Here is a 21,125-nt window from a genome sequence, read left to right as displayed (position 1 = left end):
CTGGATTGTATAATGTGGGAGAACAATTACAGTCAAGTTCAAGAGAGTCACATACTCATGTTTGCAATTCAAGTTGTCTGTCTGCTGTTGATGATGCAAAACTTTGGCATTTGAGGCTAGGTCATCTTCCTTTTAGTCAAATAAAACACATTCTTCCAAATTGTAATGTGTTTTATTGTTTACAGAACACAATTTGTTAAGTCTGTCCTCTTGCAAAACAGACTAGGTTAGCTTTTCCTACTAGCAGTATTCAAACTAGTTCTGCTTTTGAGTTGTTACATATTGATGTATGGGGTCCTCATTCTTTTAAGACTCCTACTGGTTGTAATCAGTTTTTAACTATAGTTGATGACTATAGTAGGTTTACTTGGATTCATATGTTAAAGAATAAAAGTGATTCTGTTTTGGTAATGAAAGATTTTCTGAAAATGGTGCACAATCAATTTGGTGTTTCTGTGAAGTGTGTAAGGTCTGATAATGCTAGGGAACTTTGTGAGGATGACATGAAAATAATGTTTCTTGACAATGGAGTTTTAAGTCAAACTAGCTGCAGTGATACTCCACAGCAAAATGGAGTGGTTGAGAGAAAACACAAACATCTCTTAGAAACTGCTAGAAGTCTTTATATTCAATCAAGAGTGCCTGATAGATTTTGGGGTGAAAGTGTGTTATGTGTTGCTTACCTGATTAACAAAATGCCTCTCAAAGTGTTAAATCTGGAAACACCTTACTCTAGGTTGTATAAGAAGCAAGCTGATCTATCTCATTTGAGAACTTTTGGATGCCTGTGTTATGTGTCCACTTCCAAAGTTGGCAGAACAAAGTTAGACAGCAGAGCAAAATCCTGTTTTTTTTCTAGGGTATTCAAGTTCTCAGAAAGGCTATAAGGTTTTGGATCTGGATACTAACAAAATGTTTGTATCTAGGGATATTAAGTTTCATGAAAGACACTTTCCATTTCATCTATATAATAAAAAACTATCACCTACCTCAAACTATTCCAATGCCATTTATCTTCCTGTTGCTTTCCCTATTTCTACTCATTATAATTTTTCTGATCTTACCTATTTTCCTTCACATGATAATCCTTCTTCTAATTCTAGTTCTTAGTCAGATTCTCTTTCATTCTCTCCTCCTTCTCCAACAACTTCTCATCCTTCACCAATTTCTTCCACTCACAGCAATACACCCAATCAGATCATTCCTCCTATCATATCTGTTCCTTTCTCAAATCCTGATCCTGCTGATTTAAATACAGACTCCACTAATCAGCTTAGACAATCTTCTAGACCACATAAACCTCCATCCTATCTTGACAAATATCTTTGCTATCATGTTGATTCCTCTCATGTTCACACAAATTGTGAGAAACACTGGTGCAATTTTGTGTCATATACTAGTTTTCCAAGTGATTTCAAAGCCTTTCTGTCTACTTCTTGTGATATTAAGGAACCCCTGAGCTATAATGAAGCTTCTTTGGATCCACTCTGGGTTGAGGCTATGAACAAGGAGATTTTGGCTCTAGAACAGAACAATACATGGGAATTAGTTGATTTACAAGCTGGGAAGAAAGCTATAGGTTGTAAATGGGTTTATAAGGTGAAATTAAAAGCTGATGGTACTCTTGAAAGATGTAAAGCAAGATTGGTAGCAAAAAGGTTCACTCAAAAATATGGGATTGACTATGAAGAAACTTTTAGTCCAGTTGTGAAAATGAGTACTATAAGATGTTTGATTGTTGTTGCTGCTAGTAAAGGGTGGCCCTTGTTTCAATTGGATGTAAATAATGCCTTTTTACATGGCAATTTGAAAGAAGTGGTCTGTATGAGAGTGCTTGAGGGTGTTCCCAACCCAGAAAAGAAGGTGTGCAGACTTATTAAGTCTATCTATGGGTTAAAACAAGCTTCAAGGCAGTGGCATGAGAAGTTGATGGGTGCCTTGGAATCCCAGGGGTTCAAGCAGTGTAAACATGATTATAGTTTGTTTATACACAAACATGATCATCATATTAACATAGCAGCAGTTTATGTTGGTAATGTGATCCTTACAAGGACAGATGTCTCTAAATTGGAAACTCTGACATAGAGTTCAGCATCAAAGATCTTGGCAGGCTAAACTATTTTCTAGGCATTGAGGTGGGATATACAAATGCTGGTATTCTCCTTAGTCAGAAGAAGTTTACAAAGGATCTTTTAGGTGACTGTGGTTTTGATGTCAGTAAGAAAGCAGTCACACCCTTGCCTTTGAATGTGAAGTTTTCAGCATTTGATGGTGCTCTCTACTCCAATGCTGAAAAATACAGATCTTTAGTTGGTAAATTGAATTTTTTGACTAATACTAGGCCTGATCTGTCTTACTCAGTTTAGGTTCTAAGTCAATTTTTACAGTCACCTAGATCTACTCATGTTTAAGCTTTGGTGCATACATTGAGGTACTTGGCTCATACAGAAGGTCCGGGGATTTTATTGAAGGCTTCAGATCAGTTCTGCTTACAGGCCTTTTCTGACTCAGATTGGGGTGCTTGCCCTGATTCTAGGAGATCAGTTTCAGGTTATATTCTCTTGTTGGGTGGTTCTTCTATTTCTTGGAAATCCAAGAAGCAAAGGACAGCTTCTAAGTCTTCAGCAGAATCTGAATACAGGGCTATGGTTGCTGCATCTTCAGAAGTACAGTGGATTGTATGGCTACTTGAAGATTTGGGTGTTACAAATTTGAAGCCTGTAACATTGCATTGTGACAGTCAATCAGCTCTCTATATAGCCAAGAATCCTTTGTTCCATGAGAGAACCAAACACATTGAAATTGACTGACATTTTACTAGAGATAAGGTGTTAGAGGGTTTAATACAGCTCACATACTTGCCTACACAGCATCAGTTAGCAGATGTCTTCACCAAGTCTTTGCCATCTGCTCAATTTCGCCATTTGTTATCCAAGCTTGGACTGCCTGAGGTTCATCCAGGTCCCAGCTTGAGGGGGGATATTGGACACTAGAGTTATAGCTTCCACGTCAGCTTGAGGTTGTTAGAGTTAGTTACTCTAAAATCAGTTATAACTAATTCTGTTATTCCTGTATTTACTTCTCTAGAATGTTCTATGTAATAGCTGTAGTATATAACCCCAAATATGGTGTAAAGTCATTTATTCACAAATACATAAAATTCTTATTACTTTTCTTCCAAGATTCTCTCTAAATTTTTCTTTGTAATTGTTCATACATATTCTTCCAGAAATTGTCCTATTCTTCCAGATTTTGTAATTGTACAAAATCTGTCAGTATATTATGAAGAAAAAAAAAGAGTTCATGTACATAAGTAGATGATTTGTTCAAGACGAGTTCGTTGTTCAAGTTTAGGTAATTTATTAATTTATATTAACAAACATATGCGAGCTTCAATAATCAAGCTTGAGCTCGAGTAGTTTATTTATCAATTTAGTTAAATTACACACCTAGCAAGTGATACGGTACTGTTCCTAATAAACGGGTATGGGCCACACCCGCCACAAGTGTCCACTTTAGTCGACCAAGAAGGTTCCACCTTATAAGGCAATGAGGGGAGTAGGCCCTTAGCCTTATAAAGTGGACATAACTATCTTCTGTGTTCAACATAGTAGGATACACATCCCAATACAAACTTTCACTTATGCACTCAATTAATGTGGGAAAAAACACCACTCACATGTGGGTTTTCTCATTATACTCTCGCTCATGTTGATGAAAAGGAAGGTTTAACCTCTTACCATCAAATCTCTTCAAAGAATGGAGCAAAATAGTAGGCTAAGGTCGAGCCATTGACAGCGAGAATTAAAGGAGAGTCAGTTTGCAGCTGAAATTCCTACCAAAGCTTTTAAGTTCATTGGCGGAGATAATTACTAACTTAACTAGCAACTTGATCCCATCCAACCTGAAAAAGATCTATTTTATATTTTGACTTGTAAGGACACGAAGTATTAATTTAGCATTACTCAACTATGAAATAGAATTATAGATTAGGTCTAACCCGATTCAAGTGAACCTGACTCAAATACCCACCAAATTGACACCTTTATGTAAGATACATGTTAAATAAGGGGATTTGCATAATTGCTTATTCACAATTCTTGCAAAGTGTAACCTTAAAAAAATGGAGAGAGTAACTTTTTTGGCTTAATTTTCAAAACCAATTTTTGGATGGAGCAAGATTGCTCTTGGTTGGGCTCTAGGCAATTATGAATTGGGCCTAAATTTTGGTTTGAAGTTTGGTTTTCAGTTTTCCTACCTATAACCAAATCAAATTGCAAACTGCATTTTTTTCATTTTTCAAAATCAAACCGCACTTTATTTATTAAAAAAATAAAAATAATAAAACATATTTCTTACTCAGTTCGGTTTTAAATTGAATTACTTTCACCCCTAGTCTTGTCCACTTTATAAGGCTAGAGGGTTAATCCTATCTTTGAAAAATAATCACTCATTTTGTAATAATTGCAATAGGTGTTGTACAAACTCAAGACCAAAGAAGATATTATTACATTGGTAACTTTCAACAATGCCTTATGATTTTGAATTAAAACCTTCTTGGACTTGTGAAGTGGATTTTTGTAGCAGATGCTGGGAGCAACTTTCATCATTGTCTTATTGAGGTAAAACCTTCTTGGACTTGTGAAGTGAATTTTTATGACGGGTATAGCACAGCACCGTTAACATTGTGGAGTTGAGTACGATGATTTATACTCATTGTGATACCTATATTCCTTTTTTTAATGTAAATTATTGTATTTTCAAACACTTTATATATACAATGGCTAAATGCCTTATATCAAATTTCCACAAACTATTTTAAGGCTTAACCAATTAACAATAAAAACAACGATAGAAAATTTGAATGTAATTGTTAGAGATATAAGATATCGGAGAATTTGAATTTATTTAATGTTGAGGTATGTATATTCAGTAGTTTTATTTGCTAACTCTAAATTTATAGAAAATTATAGTAAAATTGCACCTAACAAAGAGAAAATTAGATGACACTATATTACACTACATGACTAACATGACCAACTAATTCACTAAACTTCCATGCAATTGCAAAATATAACATTTTTATTTCTTAGCCGATTATTACATATGTGTGCAAATATTCAAGAACACACATCATGCGTGGTTTTATACTTCCGTTACACCCTAATGCATAAGCAACCACACAAACGCTAAATGTTTACAATGTTCAAATATTGAAATAAACCAAGAACAAATAAACCAACTAATTTAATTAATAACCAAGCTAAAATAATATTGAATAAATTTGACAATTTCATAATTAGATATGCTAAATAAGGGACTTGCATTGCACTTTACAAGCATGGTCATCAAAAATAGAGTGTGTAGATAATTTTCAAACACTATAAAAGAAAATACAATAGATCCATAAAACATAATAATTTGAGATAGTAACTTAACACTTATTTTAATTTATTTCCTCATATTTTTTATGCATATTCTCTAGTCTATTTAAATATCATCCATGGCTTCCTCCTCGTTGCTTCAATTGTGCTTGATCTTTGTAGTTTTCGGATCGGCATTCTCTCAATTATCCGAGAATTACTATGCAAAATCATGCCCCCAAGTTAAAAGCATAATTGAAGATGAAATTAGGCAAACGTTAAAGAAAGAACCTGGCATGGGTGGATCTCTTCTTCATCTTCATTTCAGTGATTGTGGAATTGGTGTAAGTCTAATATCTTAGGACTAAGTGTTTAAATTTTTTATACATACATATATAACATGTGCACAATATAAATAATTTAGGGATCACAATAAAACAGCAATTAATTAATTTTTTCATGCAATATTAATTCATGTCAATATCCTCCTCATTACTCTTATTAGAGTTAGAATTCTAACCATAAATTAAAATAGTATCTATTATACATTCGAATGTAATTATATAATCTTCCATGTTCTCTTCTCCCTGGACACATGAGAGGGAGGGTCATTTTTGTCAAGTTTTGGGATATGTAAGTAATATTGTGAAATTTCAATCTGATAAATGTAAGCTTTAATTAAATTCTTTTTTTTTTTTTTTTGAAAATTTTACAATAGTCATTTAAAATATGACTACCATAATGTTTTCATGATTACAAAGTTTATAATTGATATATTTTTTTTCCAAATAATTAATTATTTTACTTAATTTTAGGTATAAAATAGTATTATCAACATTTTTTTTAATTTTTAACAACATTTATGTAATTTTTATTCTTATTTTATAGTTTCTCGAAAAAAAATTATTATATATTGGATTAAAATTTTCAATAAATGTGTATGCATAGTAGATATAATAAGACTAATTGTGACCATTTTATAAGGTGAAAAAAATAAACCAATCATATTGTATACTATTAAAATAATATGGTAGTTATTTATCAAACGACTACTGTAAAATCATCCTTTTTTTTTTTCCTTTCATCAAATCTTCATATTAGTAAATAAATGGTAAATTTACTTCTTACAAATTTGTTTCTTTGGAAGAAAACAGGAGCCAATCAAGTTTATCCATCATTACATAGGTAGAGATAGGGGTGGCTATGATTTTCCCATATAATTTACTTTTTAATTTAGAAAAAAATTATATAGATATATTTTTGTATCATTAGCTTTAAAAAAAACAATTGTAGCTTAATTTTTTTATTTAATTTATAATTAGGGATGTGATGGATCAATATTACTCGACGACACACCAAAGAAATCCGGGGAGAAGTCTTCCTTTATAAATGCAAATTCAACTTGGGGATACGAAGTCATTGATAGAATCAAAGCTCGACTAGAAAAAGCATGTCCTGGTGTTGTATCATGTGCTGATATATTAGCATCAGCTGCTCGAGACTCTGTTGTTACGGTATGATTATCGTATTATTTTCATGTTCCACCTTAATCATTAATTTGTTTGTTAATTTATTCCTTTAATTCATTTCTTTCTTATTAATCATGAATTTCTAGCTTGGTGGACCAGCGTGGCCATTACCATTAGGAAGAAGAGATTCAACTGAACCACATAAGATGTTGACTGATGCCTTAGGTTTTCTTTTTAATGCGAAATTACCAGCTCTAATTATGGCCTTTAAACAAAAAGGCTATACAACAGAAGAATTTGTGGCTTTGATAGGTAATTTCCCTTCTATTATTCACAAAGGAGGCATTTTTTTTTAATTTTTTTTTTTTTAACAAGAGGCAATTTCTTTAATAATAAACATAATTAGTTTTATGTGATAAGTTATTTGTTTATCTAGTATCGTCCATCCTATAATATAGTGATCGATTCATTTACTATAGAACCTGTAATTACCTTTTTTTTTTATATTAAATTACCATACATGCAAAGCTTATTTGTCACTTTTTATTATAATTTAATTATTTATTTTTGTACTTTCCCATATAGAAATACCTTGTATAAATAATACACTACCATATTAGAAACCTTGGCTCCCGTGAAAAATAATAAGTGATCCTATATTATGATATAGAGAGAGTACACGTTGTAATGATTTTGTAGACGCAATGTTGATAGAGTATAAAACATATTCCTGGGCCTCAACCATCAGCTTAAGCTTTTGGTTGAATTGGTCCACTAACATGGTATCGGAGCCAGCGTGACACAAAGGTCACGGGTTCGAATCTCATCCGCCCCTCCTTCAAAGTGGAATTAATTCGCACCAGGTATAAAACATACTCCTGGGCCTCAACCATCAGCTTAAGTTATTGGTTGAATTGGTCCACTAACAAATGTGACCTAAAATTATATGAAAAGCCACAAATTGTAAATTTTGACTAATGTTGTTTCTTGAGTAGGTTCTCACACAATTGGTAGGGCAAGATGCTTAACCTTCCGAAAGCATATCTATGACGATAAGAACATAGATCCTGCCTTTGCGAAGGCGATGCAAGCACATTGCCCCAAGGTTGGAAACAATAGCGAACGTATACCAATCGACTCCACCACACCATACGTGTTTGACAATGCATACTTTAAAAACTTGTTGCAACAAAAAGGTCTTCTTGGCATAGATCAAGAACTATACACCGGAAAGGGAGGAATCACAGATGCCATAGTCGCGAATTATAGCTCAAATCAGGATATTTTTTTCAAGGAATATGTTACGGCAATAACAAAGTTTGGACAAACTGGTGTTCTTACCGGCACTAAAGGAGAGATTAGAACTAATTGTAGGAAGGTTAATGCTCCAAAATTTTGAAACTTGCTATAGATTAACGTGTGTGATGTATGGAATAAATATAAAAAAGAACTAACTATAGGATGGTCAATTGTATGTTTGTAATTCAAATCATAGAAAAAGGTGTGCACAAGTTACTATCTCTAATAAAATACTTGATTCCAATATGATAAACAGTTGCTATATTTAATTTACTATACGTTTATAAGACATTATTTTTCTTGAACCCGAGTTTACCACTCTATCTTTTGAGAGAAGGAAAAAAAAAAAAAAAAATTATGACTCTAAGCCACTAACACAAACTAGTCACTTAGGAGAGTAAATTCCTAGACATTAGGAGTAAACTAATCACTAACAGAGGTTTTTCAATGCGGCACGGTTACTTGTATTTTAGGGTTACTTGTATTCAGGAGTTACTTGTATGGGTTACTTGTAGGGTGTTACTTATATTATGAGGTTACTTGTATCGTGGGGTTACTTGTATGTGTTTGCTAAATATCAAAACACAAGGCTTGAATTCACATTGATGTTCACGCAAGAATATATAATACAAGCTAACCCTATGAACATGGGATTAGGAAACTACCAAAAAGATAAATATCAAAAGATATCTTAGCACAAAATATGCTAAGTAAATATATCCTAATATTCCCTAAAATATATCCTCAATACCCCCCTCAAGTTGGAGCATGTGGATCAAACGTGCCCAACTTGGAAAGGAGATAATCAAACTGCGTCTTCCCAAGAGCTTTGGTGAAAATGTCCGCTAATTGAGTAGTCGTTGGAACATAAGATGGAGAAATCAAACCATCTATAATAGCATCACGAACAAAATGACAGTCGATCTCAATGTGCTTCGTGCGCTCATGAAAAACTGGATTTTTAGCAATATGTAGAGCCGACTGACTATCACAAAATAATGGAATCGCCTTAGGGTGATTCACCCCTAGACTCAATAATAGAGCCTTCAACCACTTTAACTCGCAAGTAGCAGAATACATCGACATGTACTCGGCCTCATATGAGGATGTAGCAACTATAGCTTGCTTCTTTGTCTTCCAAGAAATAGGAGAACGACCCAAAAATACAAGCCACCCTGTCAATGACCTCCGAGTAATTGGACATGCCGCCCAATCAGAATCACACCAACCCTGCAGAGTCAGTTCACTGTGAGCACTCAACAAAATTCCCTGACCCGGGGTACCCTTCAAATATCGAACGACTCGCAGAGCCGCCTCCCAATGCTCACTACGAGGTTGTTGCATAAACTGTGAGAGGATGTGCACAGAGTAGGCAAGATCCGGTCAAGTGACCGAAAGATAAATTAATCGTCCTACAAGACGACGATAGGACTCGGGATCAGCCATCAGTTCGCCCGTTGCAAGACCGAGCTTGTGATTTTGCTCCATAGGAAACCCACACGGCTTAGCCCCCAACAATCCAGCCTCAGAAATAATATCCAGGGTGTACTTCCTTTGGCACAAAAACAAACCAGAAGGACTACGAGCTACCTCGATGCCTAAAAAATATTTCAAAGGACCAAGGTCCTTCATCTTAAAACAATCACACAAATAAGCCTTGAATACCACTAACGCAGCGGAATTGTTCCCAGAAATAATAAGATCATCCACATAAACCAAAACATTAATCTGAACATCCCCATTAAAGTACGTGAAAAGAGAATACTCAGAATAAGATTGTGTAAAGCCATACCCTTTCAAAGTAGTAGTGAGCTTTGCATACCAACACCTCAGAGCCTGTTTCAAACCGTACAAAGACTTCCTCAAACGACATACCAACGAAGGATCCGAGCTCTCAAAACCTGGAGGCAATTTCATGTACACCTCCTCATCAAGATCACCATGTAAGAATGCATTATGAACATCCATTTGATGTAGTTCCCAATTCTTGGATGCTGCAATTGCAAGAAATGCCCGAACTGTAGTCATTTTTGCCACCGGAGCAAAAGTTTCACTGTAATCAATGCCTTCACGCTGATGATTTCCAAAAACAACAAGTCGAGATTTTAACCTCTCAACATCACCATTAGACAAATACTTTGTCTTATACACCCATTGACTCCCTAGAGCTTTTTTGCCGGGGGGAAGATGCTCTAAAGACCAAGTACCATTGTCCTCTAAAGCCTGTATCTCTTCTTTCATAGACTTCCGCCAACCCTCAGACTGCATAGCCTCTTTGAATGATTTTGGATCCTTTCCCTGAACAACTGCTGCAATAAACTTCCGATAATTTACAAAAAACTTGTCACAATTTATATAATGTGCTAAAGGATATGGCGTACCTGAAGGAGGAGTCGGAGATGGAGAGGACGGAGACGGACTATTAGCACATACGGAATAAGTCACATAATCACGAAGCTTGACCGATGAAATTTTCTCGCGAAACCCCTTTCTCAAGGTCTCAATACCATGTTCAAGCTCGGCGGTGGGTGGCGGAGAAGCGATAGCAGCACTGTGAGGCTGCCCGACCGGGGACACGGTGCTGCCCAGCTGCTGCACACCTGCAGTACCGTGCTGGGCAGTGGGCTCCGCAACCAGGTTGTGGCTGGGATCAGTCTCCTGCAGCCTGGTTGCGGACTGGGCTGTACACGGCTGGACAAGCTGGTTCGCAGCCTGGTCGCGGCTGGGATCACCGTCCCGCAGCCTGGTCGCGGCCAGGTCTGTGTGAGGCGCGTCATCACCCGTGTCCCCTTGATCATGAAGTAACAAATCAACATTTGCATCCCCTGTGTAATTCTCGTTCTCATGCAACGATTCACATTCCAAAAAATCATCATGAATTGCATTATTTTGACCAAATTCCGTGGACATTATATTCACATCCTCCGGGCTACCAAACGGAAATATACCCTCTACAAACTTGACATCTCTAGAGACAAAAAAAACTTTCAAATCAAGATCGTACAATTGCCACCCTTTATTCCCAAAAGGATACCCCAAAAAAACACATTTTCTACTCCGGCTTGCAAATTTGTCCCCTTTGGTTTTCTGATTGTGAGCAAAACAAAGACATCCAAAGGTACGAATGGCATCAAAAGACGGGGTTTTATTGAACAAGATTTCGAATGGAGTTTTGTTTTGTAACAAAGGAGTGGGTGTTCGATTAATTAGGTGTGCTGCGGCTAAAACACACTCCCCCCAAAAATAAATAGGCAAGCTAGCTTGAAACCTTAAGGCTCTCCCGACCTCAAGAATATGTTTGTGTTTTCTCTCAACCCTCCCGTTTTGTTGTGGAGTTCCCACATAAGAGGTTTGAAAAATAATTCCAGTACTACGAAAATAATCAAGCAAGCAATTAAACTCCGTACCATTATCACTTTGCACAATTTTAATAGTTTGGGAAAATTGTCTATCAACCATTGCAACAAAAGACAAAAAATTCGAAAAACTTCTGTTTTATCAACCAACAAATAAATCCAAACTGCCCTAGAATAATCATCCACAATAGTTAAAAAAATAACGAGCTCCACACGACGAAGCATGTCGATATGGACCGCACAAATCACAATGAATTTTCTCAAAGATCAGAGAAGCTCTACTGTCACTTAAAGGAAATTTGTCTCTAGGATGTTTAGCACGCATACTCACTTCACACCCCTTATCAAGTCTCTCTTTATTACTACTAACATGAGGAAGCAAATTAACTACTTTCTCGGAAGGATGACCCATACGACGATGCCACAATTCCAAGCTTGAAGGTACTTCAACACCGACATGGTTCACCGTATCCGAAGTGCTAAAATAATATAGTCCGTCTCTCCTAGCTCCCGTTCCAATCTGCTCCTTCGTTTGGTCCTGTATAGCACACATATAAGGGTTAAATTGGACAATACAATTAAGATCATCAGACAGTTGTGATACAGATAACAAATTACAACTCAAGTATGGAACATAAAGAACTCCGATTAGAGTAATCTTGTCGGATAATCGAACCGATCCAATTAATGAAGCAACCACAGTATCTCCGTTAGGTAAACCAACGGGACACTCAAAATTTTGTGTATCAAACAACCAAGCCTTTTCACCTGTAACATGGTGTGTAGCCCCTGTGTCAATAATCCAAGAAGAAACATCAAACTTACCATTCAAGCGATTTTCAGAAACTTTGGCATTACCAAACAAACCCGTAATTGCTTTCCATTGTTCGCTAGAAAACACTTGTCCTTGAGAGGAAGTGTTCGAACCTGATACAGCATTGGCACGAGCCGACCCTTGACTGCGACCACTAGAGGACTTCCCCCCCTGGCTACCATCACCCATGGTAGAAGGATAGTCGTGTAGATCAAAGCACTTGGCCTCAATATGATCCCTTTTCTTGCAATGGTTACACACTTTTTCCGACCAACAACTTGATGTCTCGTGACCCACCTTTTTACACTTGCCACAAACAGAACCCGACCCTTCGCGACCACGATTTGCAGCCCATGTACGGACAGCAAACCCCATGGCTGGAGGCGGGTCCTCTCGAACCCGATCAAAACCACGCACTAGTTCCTCTTGCGAAACCTGATGATAGGCTTTATTCAACGTAGGTAAGGGATCTTGAGCCAAAATATTGGACCTTGTTTGAGCATAAAACTCAGAACAAAGACCAAGAAGAAACTGTTGCAGCCGATCATCTTCACGGCGTTTTTCATGTTGTCAGCCAATATCACAAACACACTTTCCACATTTGCAATTAATTAAAGGTTCAAGCTTAGCAAGTTCATCCCACAAAACCTTTAATTTACAGAAATAAATTGCAACAGACATATTTTTAGGTTGTTCACAACGATTAATTTGAGCCTTTAATTGTTGAATACGAGGACCGTTTACTACACAAAAACGTTCATGTAAATCATCCCACAGACGCTTAGCATTGTCATAATTAGAAAGCATAGATTTTACCTCCGGATCGATCGTGTTCATGAGCCACGAAACAAGCATACAATGCACCACAACCCAATCATCCTTGGTTGCGGGTGGCACAAAATCGGTGATGGTTCCATCCAAAAACCCAAATTTTCGACGAGAAGACAAAGCAACATAAACAGCATGCGCCCAAGCATCAAAGTTGTCTAGTTTCAATCGAATCGGCGTGATAAAATCACTCGGTCTGTCATGCGCCCCTAAATAAAAAGGCGAGTTGGTTTCAATTTTTGGTGGTGGTGGCGGTGGTGTATCACCGCCAGCCATGACTGTGTTTAAGTGAGAAAAAAATAACCTTGCTCTTATACCATGCTAAATATCAAAACACAAGGCTTGAATTCACATTGATGTTCACGCAAGAATATATAATACAAGCTAGCCCTATGAACATGGGATTAGGAAACTACCAAAAAGATAAATATCAAAAGATATCTTAGCACAAAATATGCTAAGTAAATATATCCTAATATTCCCTAAAATATATCCTTAATAGTGTTACTTGTATTCTGAGTAACTCCTACAAGTAACTCTAGACCAAAATCTTATACCAAACCAGTAACACCCTACAAGTAACCCCTGATCAAAACCAATAACACCCATACAAATAACCCTAGAATACAAGTAACACCTACAAGTAACCTGACAAAACCAGTAACCCCCTACAAGTAACCCCGACCAAAACCAGTAACACCCATACAAGTAACCCCAAAATACAAGTAACACCTACAAGTAACCAGTAACACCCTATAAGTAACCCTGACTTAAACCAGTAACACCCATACAAGTAACCTCAGAATACAAGTAACACCTAACAAAACCAGTAACACCCTACAAGTAACCCTTGCCGCACCATGTGGCCAGCCACATACAAAAATTTGTAAATCACTAATAATAATTTTAAGCAAATATTCCAACAATATCCACAATTCAAAAAGCAAATTCTAGTTACTTTCTGGCACGTAGATTGGTGTAGATAAAATTTATATTGCTATATTTTCAAACAATTTGTGAATGGCTCGTTTAATAACCAAGTTAATCAGCGAGCTTTTTTCATGAACAAATTTAGATATATATGAGCTTCTTTAATGAATGACTTTTAATTTATATTTTTGTCATTTAAAAATCTCAAATTCACCATCATAAAAAACCTTAATTAAAAAATTTAGACTTAAATTAAAAATTGTGAGTTAGTCACTAATAGTTTATAAAAAGATAAAATGATCAATTTATATCAAAGTTGTATTTTACATCACAGCACATTGTATTTTAGATATCAACTCTTAGGGCTTTTTCTGATTTATTGAAATGAACTGATTGAAGCTGAACTGAATTGAACTGAGTTTTTATGAGAGAAGGAAATTAGGAACTGAAAACATTAAATATTTATGGTTGTATATATAAGTTAGTTGCTAGCTATAAGCCATCAAAATAATTACTTTATTACATTATGTGAAATTAAACAAAGTCATGCGTACGTGTGTATGATGAAGACCACAAGTATAAAGAACTTGAAGTAAGCATGCAACTAATAAAGGATGATATCACATAAATGACTATTTCTAATTGCTGAAAGTCTGCTAATCAAACTAAAAAGATTTCAATTGTTATATAACAAGTAGACATTGGTTAACTTTTGTTACTTGGGTGGCAAGTTAACAATACGTAATACTGTAATTTTTCCTCATTTCACAAGTTGAGGTTACTTATTTGTGTGGGAAACTGGAAGTTGACACGTAGTTAATAATCAATGTAGTTGCAACAAGGTTTTGTCTTAAGTTTATGTCTTCTCTTCTAAATTTTAACTATATTTATCTGGTTTGATTTGATCTAGTAAGTTATCAATAATTGTTCAAAAATTGAAGCTTAAGTCTTAACGTACTGCGCTTGATTCTACGTTTAATGTCCAAATATTAACAACTTATTCTATTCTACTTATTCCATAAACTTAATACTTTTAGTATCAAATTAGTAGAAGGATTCAAATAAGACTAATGAATAGTTAAATATCAAATACAAATCATTGGATATTAAATTTAACGCCCTATCTCAAGCCGTTATTTATCCATCTTTCATCTGCCACTTATGCCTTCCCTAATTCATATCTGTTGAAGACTTGAAGTATAAGCTTTCCAAAGTGACCCATGCATAATGAAAAAAGAAAAGATAATTAATCACTTTACAAGGCTAAGAGGGTACTCCAATCGCCATATGATTTTAGATTGGAACGCCCTTGGACTAGTAAAGTAAGGAGTAGACTCTTCGTCTCTTGGTTGTGGGAAAGGCCCAGCAGATTCGTGGAAACGAGTAGAATATAAAAGAACGAAGGTAGTGTATGTATTTCAATAACTAACAAAAACAAAAATCAATATTATTACATCTTAACCCATCAAAAGTTTGTTATCGTCCATAAATTTAATAAACTTTTAATTTCACTCATTTATTTCATAACCTAATCAGCAAATTAATTTTTGCATATAAACTTCTTTATTATTTTCATACACAATTAAAATATATTAAATAATATTATTTTCATCACACTTCTTGACGATTAAATAATAGTGAGTCCTTAACGTAGAGCCCTACAGTTACTTTTGATTGTTCCGCTATTGCCCGTTTGAACACCAAGCCTACTCATCTTCAACATTGCAGCAGCAAAATCATTGAAGAAAGCTCCCTCATTACTCGCATAGAGTCGAACCGCACGATCAGTTTGGCCTCCACGACCGGTGAATAGTACTTGGTCCGAGTGAAGTAGACCTTCAAAATTGGTTAAACCCACAAAGTATTCGTTGTTAAAGGCGTTCGGACTACGAACATCCAACGGACCAAGGTTGTTGTCACCACCATTTCGGGGGCATATACTTTGCAAGAATTGTGCGTAAGCGGGAAGAATGTTTCGTTCGTTGTAGGCTCGATCTCGGAACCTTAGGCACCTAGCTTGCCCTAATGTGTGAGCACCTAAACATAAACATAATTTGTGTTAGCCAACTATACATAGATTAATTTGAAAGTAATTAACGCAAAGACTTATAATAGGATTGTATTCCACTATTATATACTCTCTGTCCCATAATATATACATGACACGGTTAAACATTGCACACATGTTAATTTACTTAGCTAATTTGAATTTTTTTTTTAATAATTAAATATTAATGAAAATTATTTTTAAAATTATATTATGAAACTTTATATTAAAACATATCTAACAACATATTTTGTTATAAAAAATATTTTTATTATGTTAATAAAAAATTATGGTCAAACCTAGCCAGTGCATGAATAGTGAATAAAAAGTCCAACGTCTCATGTATTGTGGGACGGAGGAAATATTATACTTTAAAATGTTAAACATAATCCTAAGGGTTATATTTAAGAAACTAAAAAAGGAAATTTTGAGGATATATTAACATTTATCACACCAATATACTCGTGATTTTGTCATGAATTCTCAATTTAGTTCTATTTTAAGAAGTATAAAAAGGAAATTTTGAGGATATATTAACATTTATCACACCAATATACTCGTGATTTTTTCATGAATTCTCAATTTAGTTCTATTTTAAGAAGTATATTTAATTCTTATATATAAAGAAATACATATATTATCACCATTTTTTAATGCAACATATTGACTTTTATACTATTCATATACTCTACTTTTACTAGTTTTGATAACAACGAGAAAATAGATATATAAAGCTAGATACGTCTCGATTTATACTTATTTGATTTTATAATTTTTACAGATTAATAAAATATACGGAGTATATATTAATAATTAAAATCACGCGTTACTAGCATGAAATTAAATAATCTGAGAATTGTTACATTCAGAAGACAACGTAGGAAGTGTTACATAGTTTCTAATTTTTGTTTATATAAAACAAAATGTTGCGATAGGATTTTGAGGATAAGAACTACTAATGTTAATTATATTATAACCACGCATTCCTAATGGAAGACTATTGCTAAGAGTAGACTGTTGAAGATTATAATAATTTTCTCAAGTTTTTAGAGTTGAAATTTGATATAATCCAAGAAATCGGACCGTTGAGTATTATTTTTTAATATCATATATATAATGTTGTTACGTATCAGCTACTTTAATCTAATTATTTATCTTCACCAAAAAAATTAAATTATCATTAGAGAATTGACAGGGTTAAAGAATAAAAACCTGAAAGAGCAACGATTTCTCGGACAGAAAAACCTTTGCGAGAGAACAAGGAGACGAGGTCACGGACGTTATCAGAACCGAAGGGAAGATTAGTATCAGCTGCACCAGCACTTGGTGTTGAAGTTGAGTCTCTTCTTCCAAATTCAAGATTCCAGCTTGGACCTCCAAGCTATAAATTCCAACAATCAATTACTATATTAGTTAACATAATTAGTTAGATCATATTATTAATTTCAATTATGTATCATTTATATTATGTTACATACATTGTTTCTCATATTATATCTTTAGCAATTTTAGGTATAAAAAAATATAATAGTCCTTTTATTTAATTTTATTTATTTTTTATTTTTTATATTTTTGTCAATTTTATTGAGCGTGTTTAATTAGTAGCTCACCGCAACAACAGACTCTTTAGCAGCAAGTGCCACAATATCTGAGCAAGATACTACACCGGGACAAGTAGCCTCAACTCGTTGTTTGATGGAGTCTATCACATCAAATCCTTGCAAAGAGCCAACGTTGTGAACGGATTGTTTTTCACCACCTTGAATATCCACTAATACTGATGCATCACATCCCTGTATTTAAACATAAGTCACAACATGTTACAATTTCTTTTCATAACGAGTATTCACATTATTGGAAGTATTAGTGCTAACATGAATTTAGATGATTGTACAATGTGTATAATCTAGCTAGGTACTTACACCAACAAAGCAATCATGGAAATGAAGGCGAAGCAACAAAGCACCCATTCTTTGATCATTGGCAATAGCATCTCTAATGACTGATTGAACGATAGTATTAAAATTAGGGCATCTTGAATCGTAAAAGTTTGTAGACAACCTACTTTGAGCATGAGTTGTGGTGGTGAAGGATAAGACGAGAAGCAAGAACATGCAAAGACTAGCAAATGGAGCCATGTAGTTTAAAATAGCCTTAACTTGAATGAAATTACAAGTAATTAGCATTTGCTAGCTAGGAAAGCTTGTAACAATAAGATACTTTGAACTCAAATTTATATGATTTTTGTTGAACTCATAAACTACGATTATATTATTGCAAATTGAAAACTGTAGAAGAGGTCCATGAATTATAATTTTCTTCAATTGTTACCATGTCCACGAAAAAAACCGACAACACTTATCGTATAAATTTTTAATTCATATTTATATAATCCATCAAATTGTAGGTTAGAAATCAATATCAAGAAATATGTAATATAATGATTCTTAGGAAGTTAATGAGCTGTATTAATGCGATTGATTGAGAATAATTCTTGCCGAATTGGTCAATCACATCACCGTGTTAGTAATATATAATTGTCGTCTCTTTATAAAATATAATAATAATGATAATTATCTTTACTATATTTATAATCGAATTCTTCATCAACTCTAAACTTAGCTTTCAATGAGATAAAAATCAAAGAAAAAAAAAAGTCATGAAAAAAAGAAAGAGTATAAATGGAGTTATTTTTGTCATCGTATAAGCATAAATAATAAGTGGACAATAATATGTTGTATGAAATATGAATACACCATTTTGTTGCTAGGTCCAAATGAGTCATAAGGCGTTACAAATGGAAGAGGAAGATTTTCTTAGACCTTGTTTTGTTCACATAAGTGGTTTAATTTATTTAAATTGACAATTTGTTTTAATTAAAAGAGTCAATTAAATTTGATTATAATAGTAAAGAACAATTTAATCAGTAATATAAACTAGATTTGAATTTATTTATTTATTTATTTATTTTGGTGAATAAATTAGATTTAATTAGTATACATATAAAAGCATATGAAGTATGGATTATATGTTAAAAAATGTTATACAACAACTACATTTGTTCTATCCTATTTTTGTTCAACAAAACCATACTAAACGTGGACGTTGAAAAAATAATAAACTAAAAAAGAAGTATGGGCTGAAAATTTGTCCTTTGATATACTCTTAACATTTATTATATAGATTTTAAAAAAAAAAATGAAAAGAAGTTAGCTAGCCATCCCTAAACTCTGCACCAAATTGCTGATTAGACGTCATTAGGTAAGGGATCAATTTAGACGTTGTTAATAAGAAGTAAGCAAATAAAAATATTCAGCAAAACATAGTAAGCTAGAAAATGTCGAGTAATTTCAGCAAATTTGAAAGAAAAAATTATTTAAAATAAGCAAGTACCAATGACAAATTGATTCTGCAAGCTGTCTCATTTCTATTCTCGTGATTGTAGATTTTCGTTGACAATAATTTAGCTCGTGATTGAAAGCGAGGAATAGCTTAAGTGGTTAGAATTTTTCCGAAATGCTGCAATAGATTTTCACCACTTGTCTTTGTGGCTCTCTAAACATCTAAAAAAATTAATAGCTCGTGATTGTAGATGACTAAACATTCCACTTCGTTAGCCTAATCTACTTTGAGATATTCTTATATTTGAAGCATGATTTTTAAGTTATATTTATATTTCATGTCTCATTTTATCAAAAAAGTCAAATTTAGTCTACGGTATTTTTAGACAGTTTAAAACTTTATTTTATTAATTACTCCGTAAAATATAGGAATTGATGAAAACAATAATTTGTGGCAAAAGACGGAACTTGCTAAAATTGTACATTTGGCTTCATATTATGTCAATCTCCAAGTCTCCTACATGAACTCAAGGTTTTTTGGTAAATCCCAAACCAGGTATATAAGAAATGTACTACTTCCTCTGTTCTTTTTTACTTGACCTATTTCTTTTATCACGCTTGCCAATGCAAAAATTTAACAATTAATAACTTAAATTCTCCATAAGTAAAAATCATAAAAGTTATATATTATGATAGTACTTATTGAGACGAATCCAAAAAGATCATACATGAATATATTTTCCCTTACATATTATTCACAAAAGACAGTCAAAGGAGGGGTGGTGAATAGTGTAAAAGTCAAAGCGGGTCAAGTAATAAAGAACGGAGGAAGTATGTTTTTAATTTAGCCTTACTTATTGTATGTGGGCTGCTATTAATGTAGTTAGCCTTTTATGTCTAATACTCTAAGCCCATTCTTGTAATTAGGTTTGACCCAGTGAAATAGAAGGCAATAGAGTACATAACGTGTATATACTTTTTTACATGGTATTAGAGTCCAAGTTGAGTTGAGTTGTGATTTGTACTTAATTGCTTACTTCGTATATTATAGACAGTTCGCATGTGACTTCTTGACTGCAGTGTTAACCACCGTAAACAAGTCTATATGAGAGTAGAAGTGTTGTCACACATTAAACAAACATTAAATCATAGTAACATTGCACCTAACAAAAAGCAAATTATATGATACAAATCATACAATACATACACGACCAACTAATTCAATAAACTTCAATACAATTACAAAATATAACATTCTTATTTCTTCGTCAATTATTACAAATGTGTGCAAATATTCACCGATACACATCATGCGTGGTTTTATACTTCCGTTACACCCTTATTATCTATAAGCAACCACACAAACGCTAAATGTTTACAATGTTCAAATATTAAAATAAATCAAGATCAAATAAACCAACTAACCAAGCTAAAATATTGAATAAAAATTCCATAAAATCACCACTAAATTCCTTCTCTTCGGCTCCAATATCCATAACCTTCAAAAGATTTTCACCCACACTAAAAACCATTTCAACCAAAAAACCAACATTTTGATTTCTTTTACTAATTTCTTGAAATAAATTTGTATCCAAGAACTCATTACAAACACCTTTTTTCATACTAATTTCACATTTTTTAATCTCATAAAGTGCTAATTTTTTAATATTAGTAAAAA

The 21,125-nt window shown here is 33.9% G+C and overlaps 3 protein-coding genes across 3 annotated transcripts; 1 reads left to right on the top strand and 2 right to left on the bottom strand.

Moving 5' to 3' along the window:
• Nucleotides 1-5,503: 5,503 nt before the first annotated feature.
• Nucleotides 5,504-8,231, top strand: LOC145622378 (cationic peroxidase 1-like). Its single transcript, XM_081676403.1, has 4 exons — nucleotides 5,504-5,707; nucleotides 6,686-6,877; nucleotides 6,979-7,144; nucleotides 7,828-8,231. Exons 1-4 carry the CDS (start codon nucleotides 5,504-5,506, stop codon nucleotides 8,229-8,231), a joined length of 966 nt encoding a protein of 321 aa, XP_081532529.1.
• A 3,434-nt stretch (nucleotides 8,232-11,665) lies between these two features.
• Nucleotides 11,666-13,405, bottom strand: LOC145622355 (uncharacterized). Its single transcript, XM_081676393.1, has 2 exons — nucleotides 12,894-13,405; nucleotides 11,666-12,791 (listed from the first exon to the last, which is right to left on the bottom strand). The coding sequence occupies exons 1-2, from the start codon at nucleotides 13,403-13,405 to the stop codon at nucleotides 11,666-11,668; spliced, it is 1,638 nt and encodes a 545-aa protein (XP_081532519.1).
• A 2,251-nt stretch (nucleotides 13,406-15,656) lies between these two features.
• LOC145610252 (cationic peroxidase 1-like) lies at nucleotides 15,657-18,413 on the bottom strand. The gene is made up of 4 exons (XM_081665561.1): nucleotides 18,029-18,413; nucleotides 17,717-17,899; nucleotides 17,319-17,487; nucleotides 15,657-16,096 (listed from the first exon to the last, which is right to left on the bottom strand). The coding sequence occupies exons 1-4, from the start codon at nucleotides 18,290-18,292 to the stop codon at nucleotides 15,705-15,707; spliced, it is 1,008 nt and encodes a 335-aa protein (XP_081521687.1). The 5' UTR covers nucleotides 18,293-18,413; the 3' UTR covers nucleotides 15,657-15,704.
• Between the last annotated feature and the right edge of the window lie 2,712 nt (nucleotides 18,414-21,125).

This window comes from Chenopodium album, chromosome 3 (assembly GCF_948465745.1).
Source record: "Chenopodium album chromosome 3, dcCheAlbu1.1, whole genome shotgun sequence".
Lineage (NCBI taxonomy): Eukaryota > Viridiplantae > Streptophyta > Magnoliopsida > Caryophyllales > Amaranthaceae > Chenopodium > Chenopodium album.
Note: the sequence above shows the minus strand (reverse complement) of the source record. Positions and strands in the feature narration are given on the sequence as shown.

What these genes read in the sequence shown, in the direction of transcription:
- LOC145622355 (XM_081676393.1), bottom strand. Translation starts at nt 13,405, where the DNA reads ATGGCTGGCGGTGATACACCACCGCCACCACCACCAAAAATTGAAACC. An exon ending in ATTAATTGCAAATGTGGAAA is followed by an intron (nt 12,792 to 12,893) that starts GTGTGTTTGTGA and finishes TGCTCAAACAAG; the next exon opens with GTCCAATATTTTGGCTCAAG.
- LOC145610252 (XM_081665561.1), bottom strand. Translation starts at nt 18,292, where the DNA reads ATGCTAATTACTTGTAATTTCATTCAAGTTAAGGCTATTTTAAACTAC. An exon ending in CTAAAGAGTCTGTTGTTGCG is followed by an intron (nt 17,488 to 17,716) that starts GTGAGCTACTAA and finishes TGGAATTTATAG; the next exon opens with CTTGGAGGTCCAAGCTGGAA. An exon ending in AGAAATCGTTGCTCTTTCAG is followed by an intron (nt 16,097 to 17,318) that starts GTTTTTATTCTT and finishes GTTTATGTTTAG; the next exon opens with GTGCTCACACATTAGGGCAA.
- LOC145622378 (XM_081676403.1), top strand. Translation starts at nt 5,504, where the DNA reads ATGGCTTCCTCCTCGTTGCTTCAATTGTGCTTGATCTTTGTAGTTTTC. An exon ending in TCAGTGATTGTGGAATTGGT is followed by an intron (nt 5,708 to 6,685) that starts GTAAGTCTAATA and finishes ATTTATAATTAG; the next exon opens with GGATGTGATGGATCAATATT. An exon ending in AGAATTTGTGGCTTTGATAG is followed by an intron (nt 7,145 to 7,827) that starts GTAATTTCCCTT and finishes TTTCTTGAGTAG; the next exon opens with GTTCTCACACAATTGGTAGG.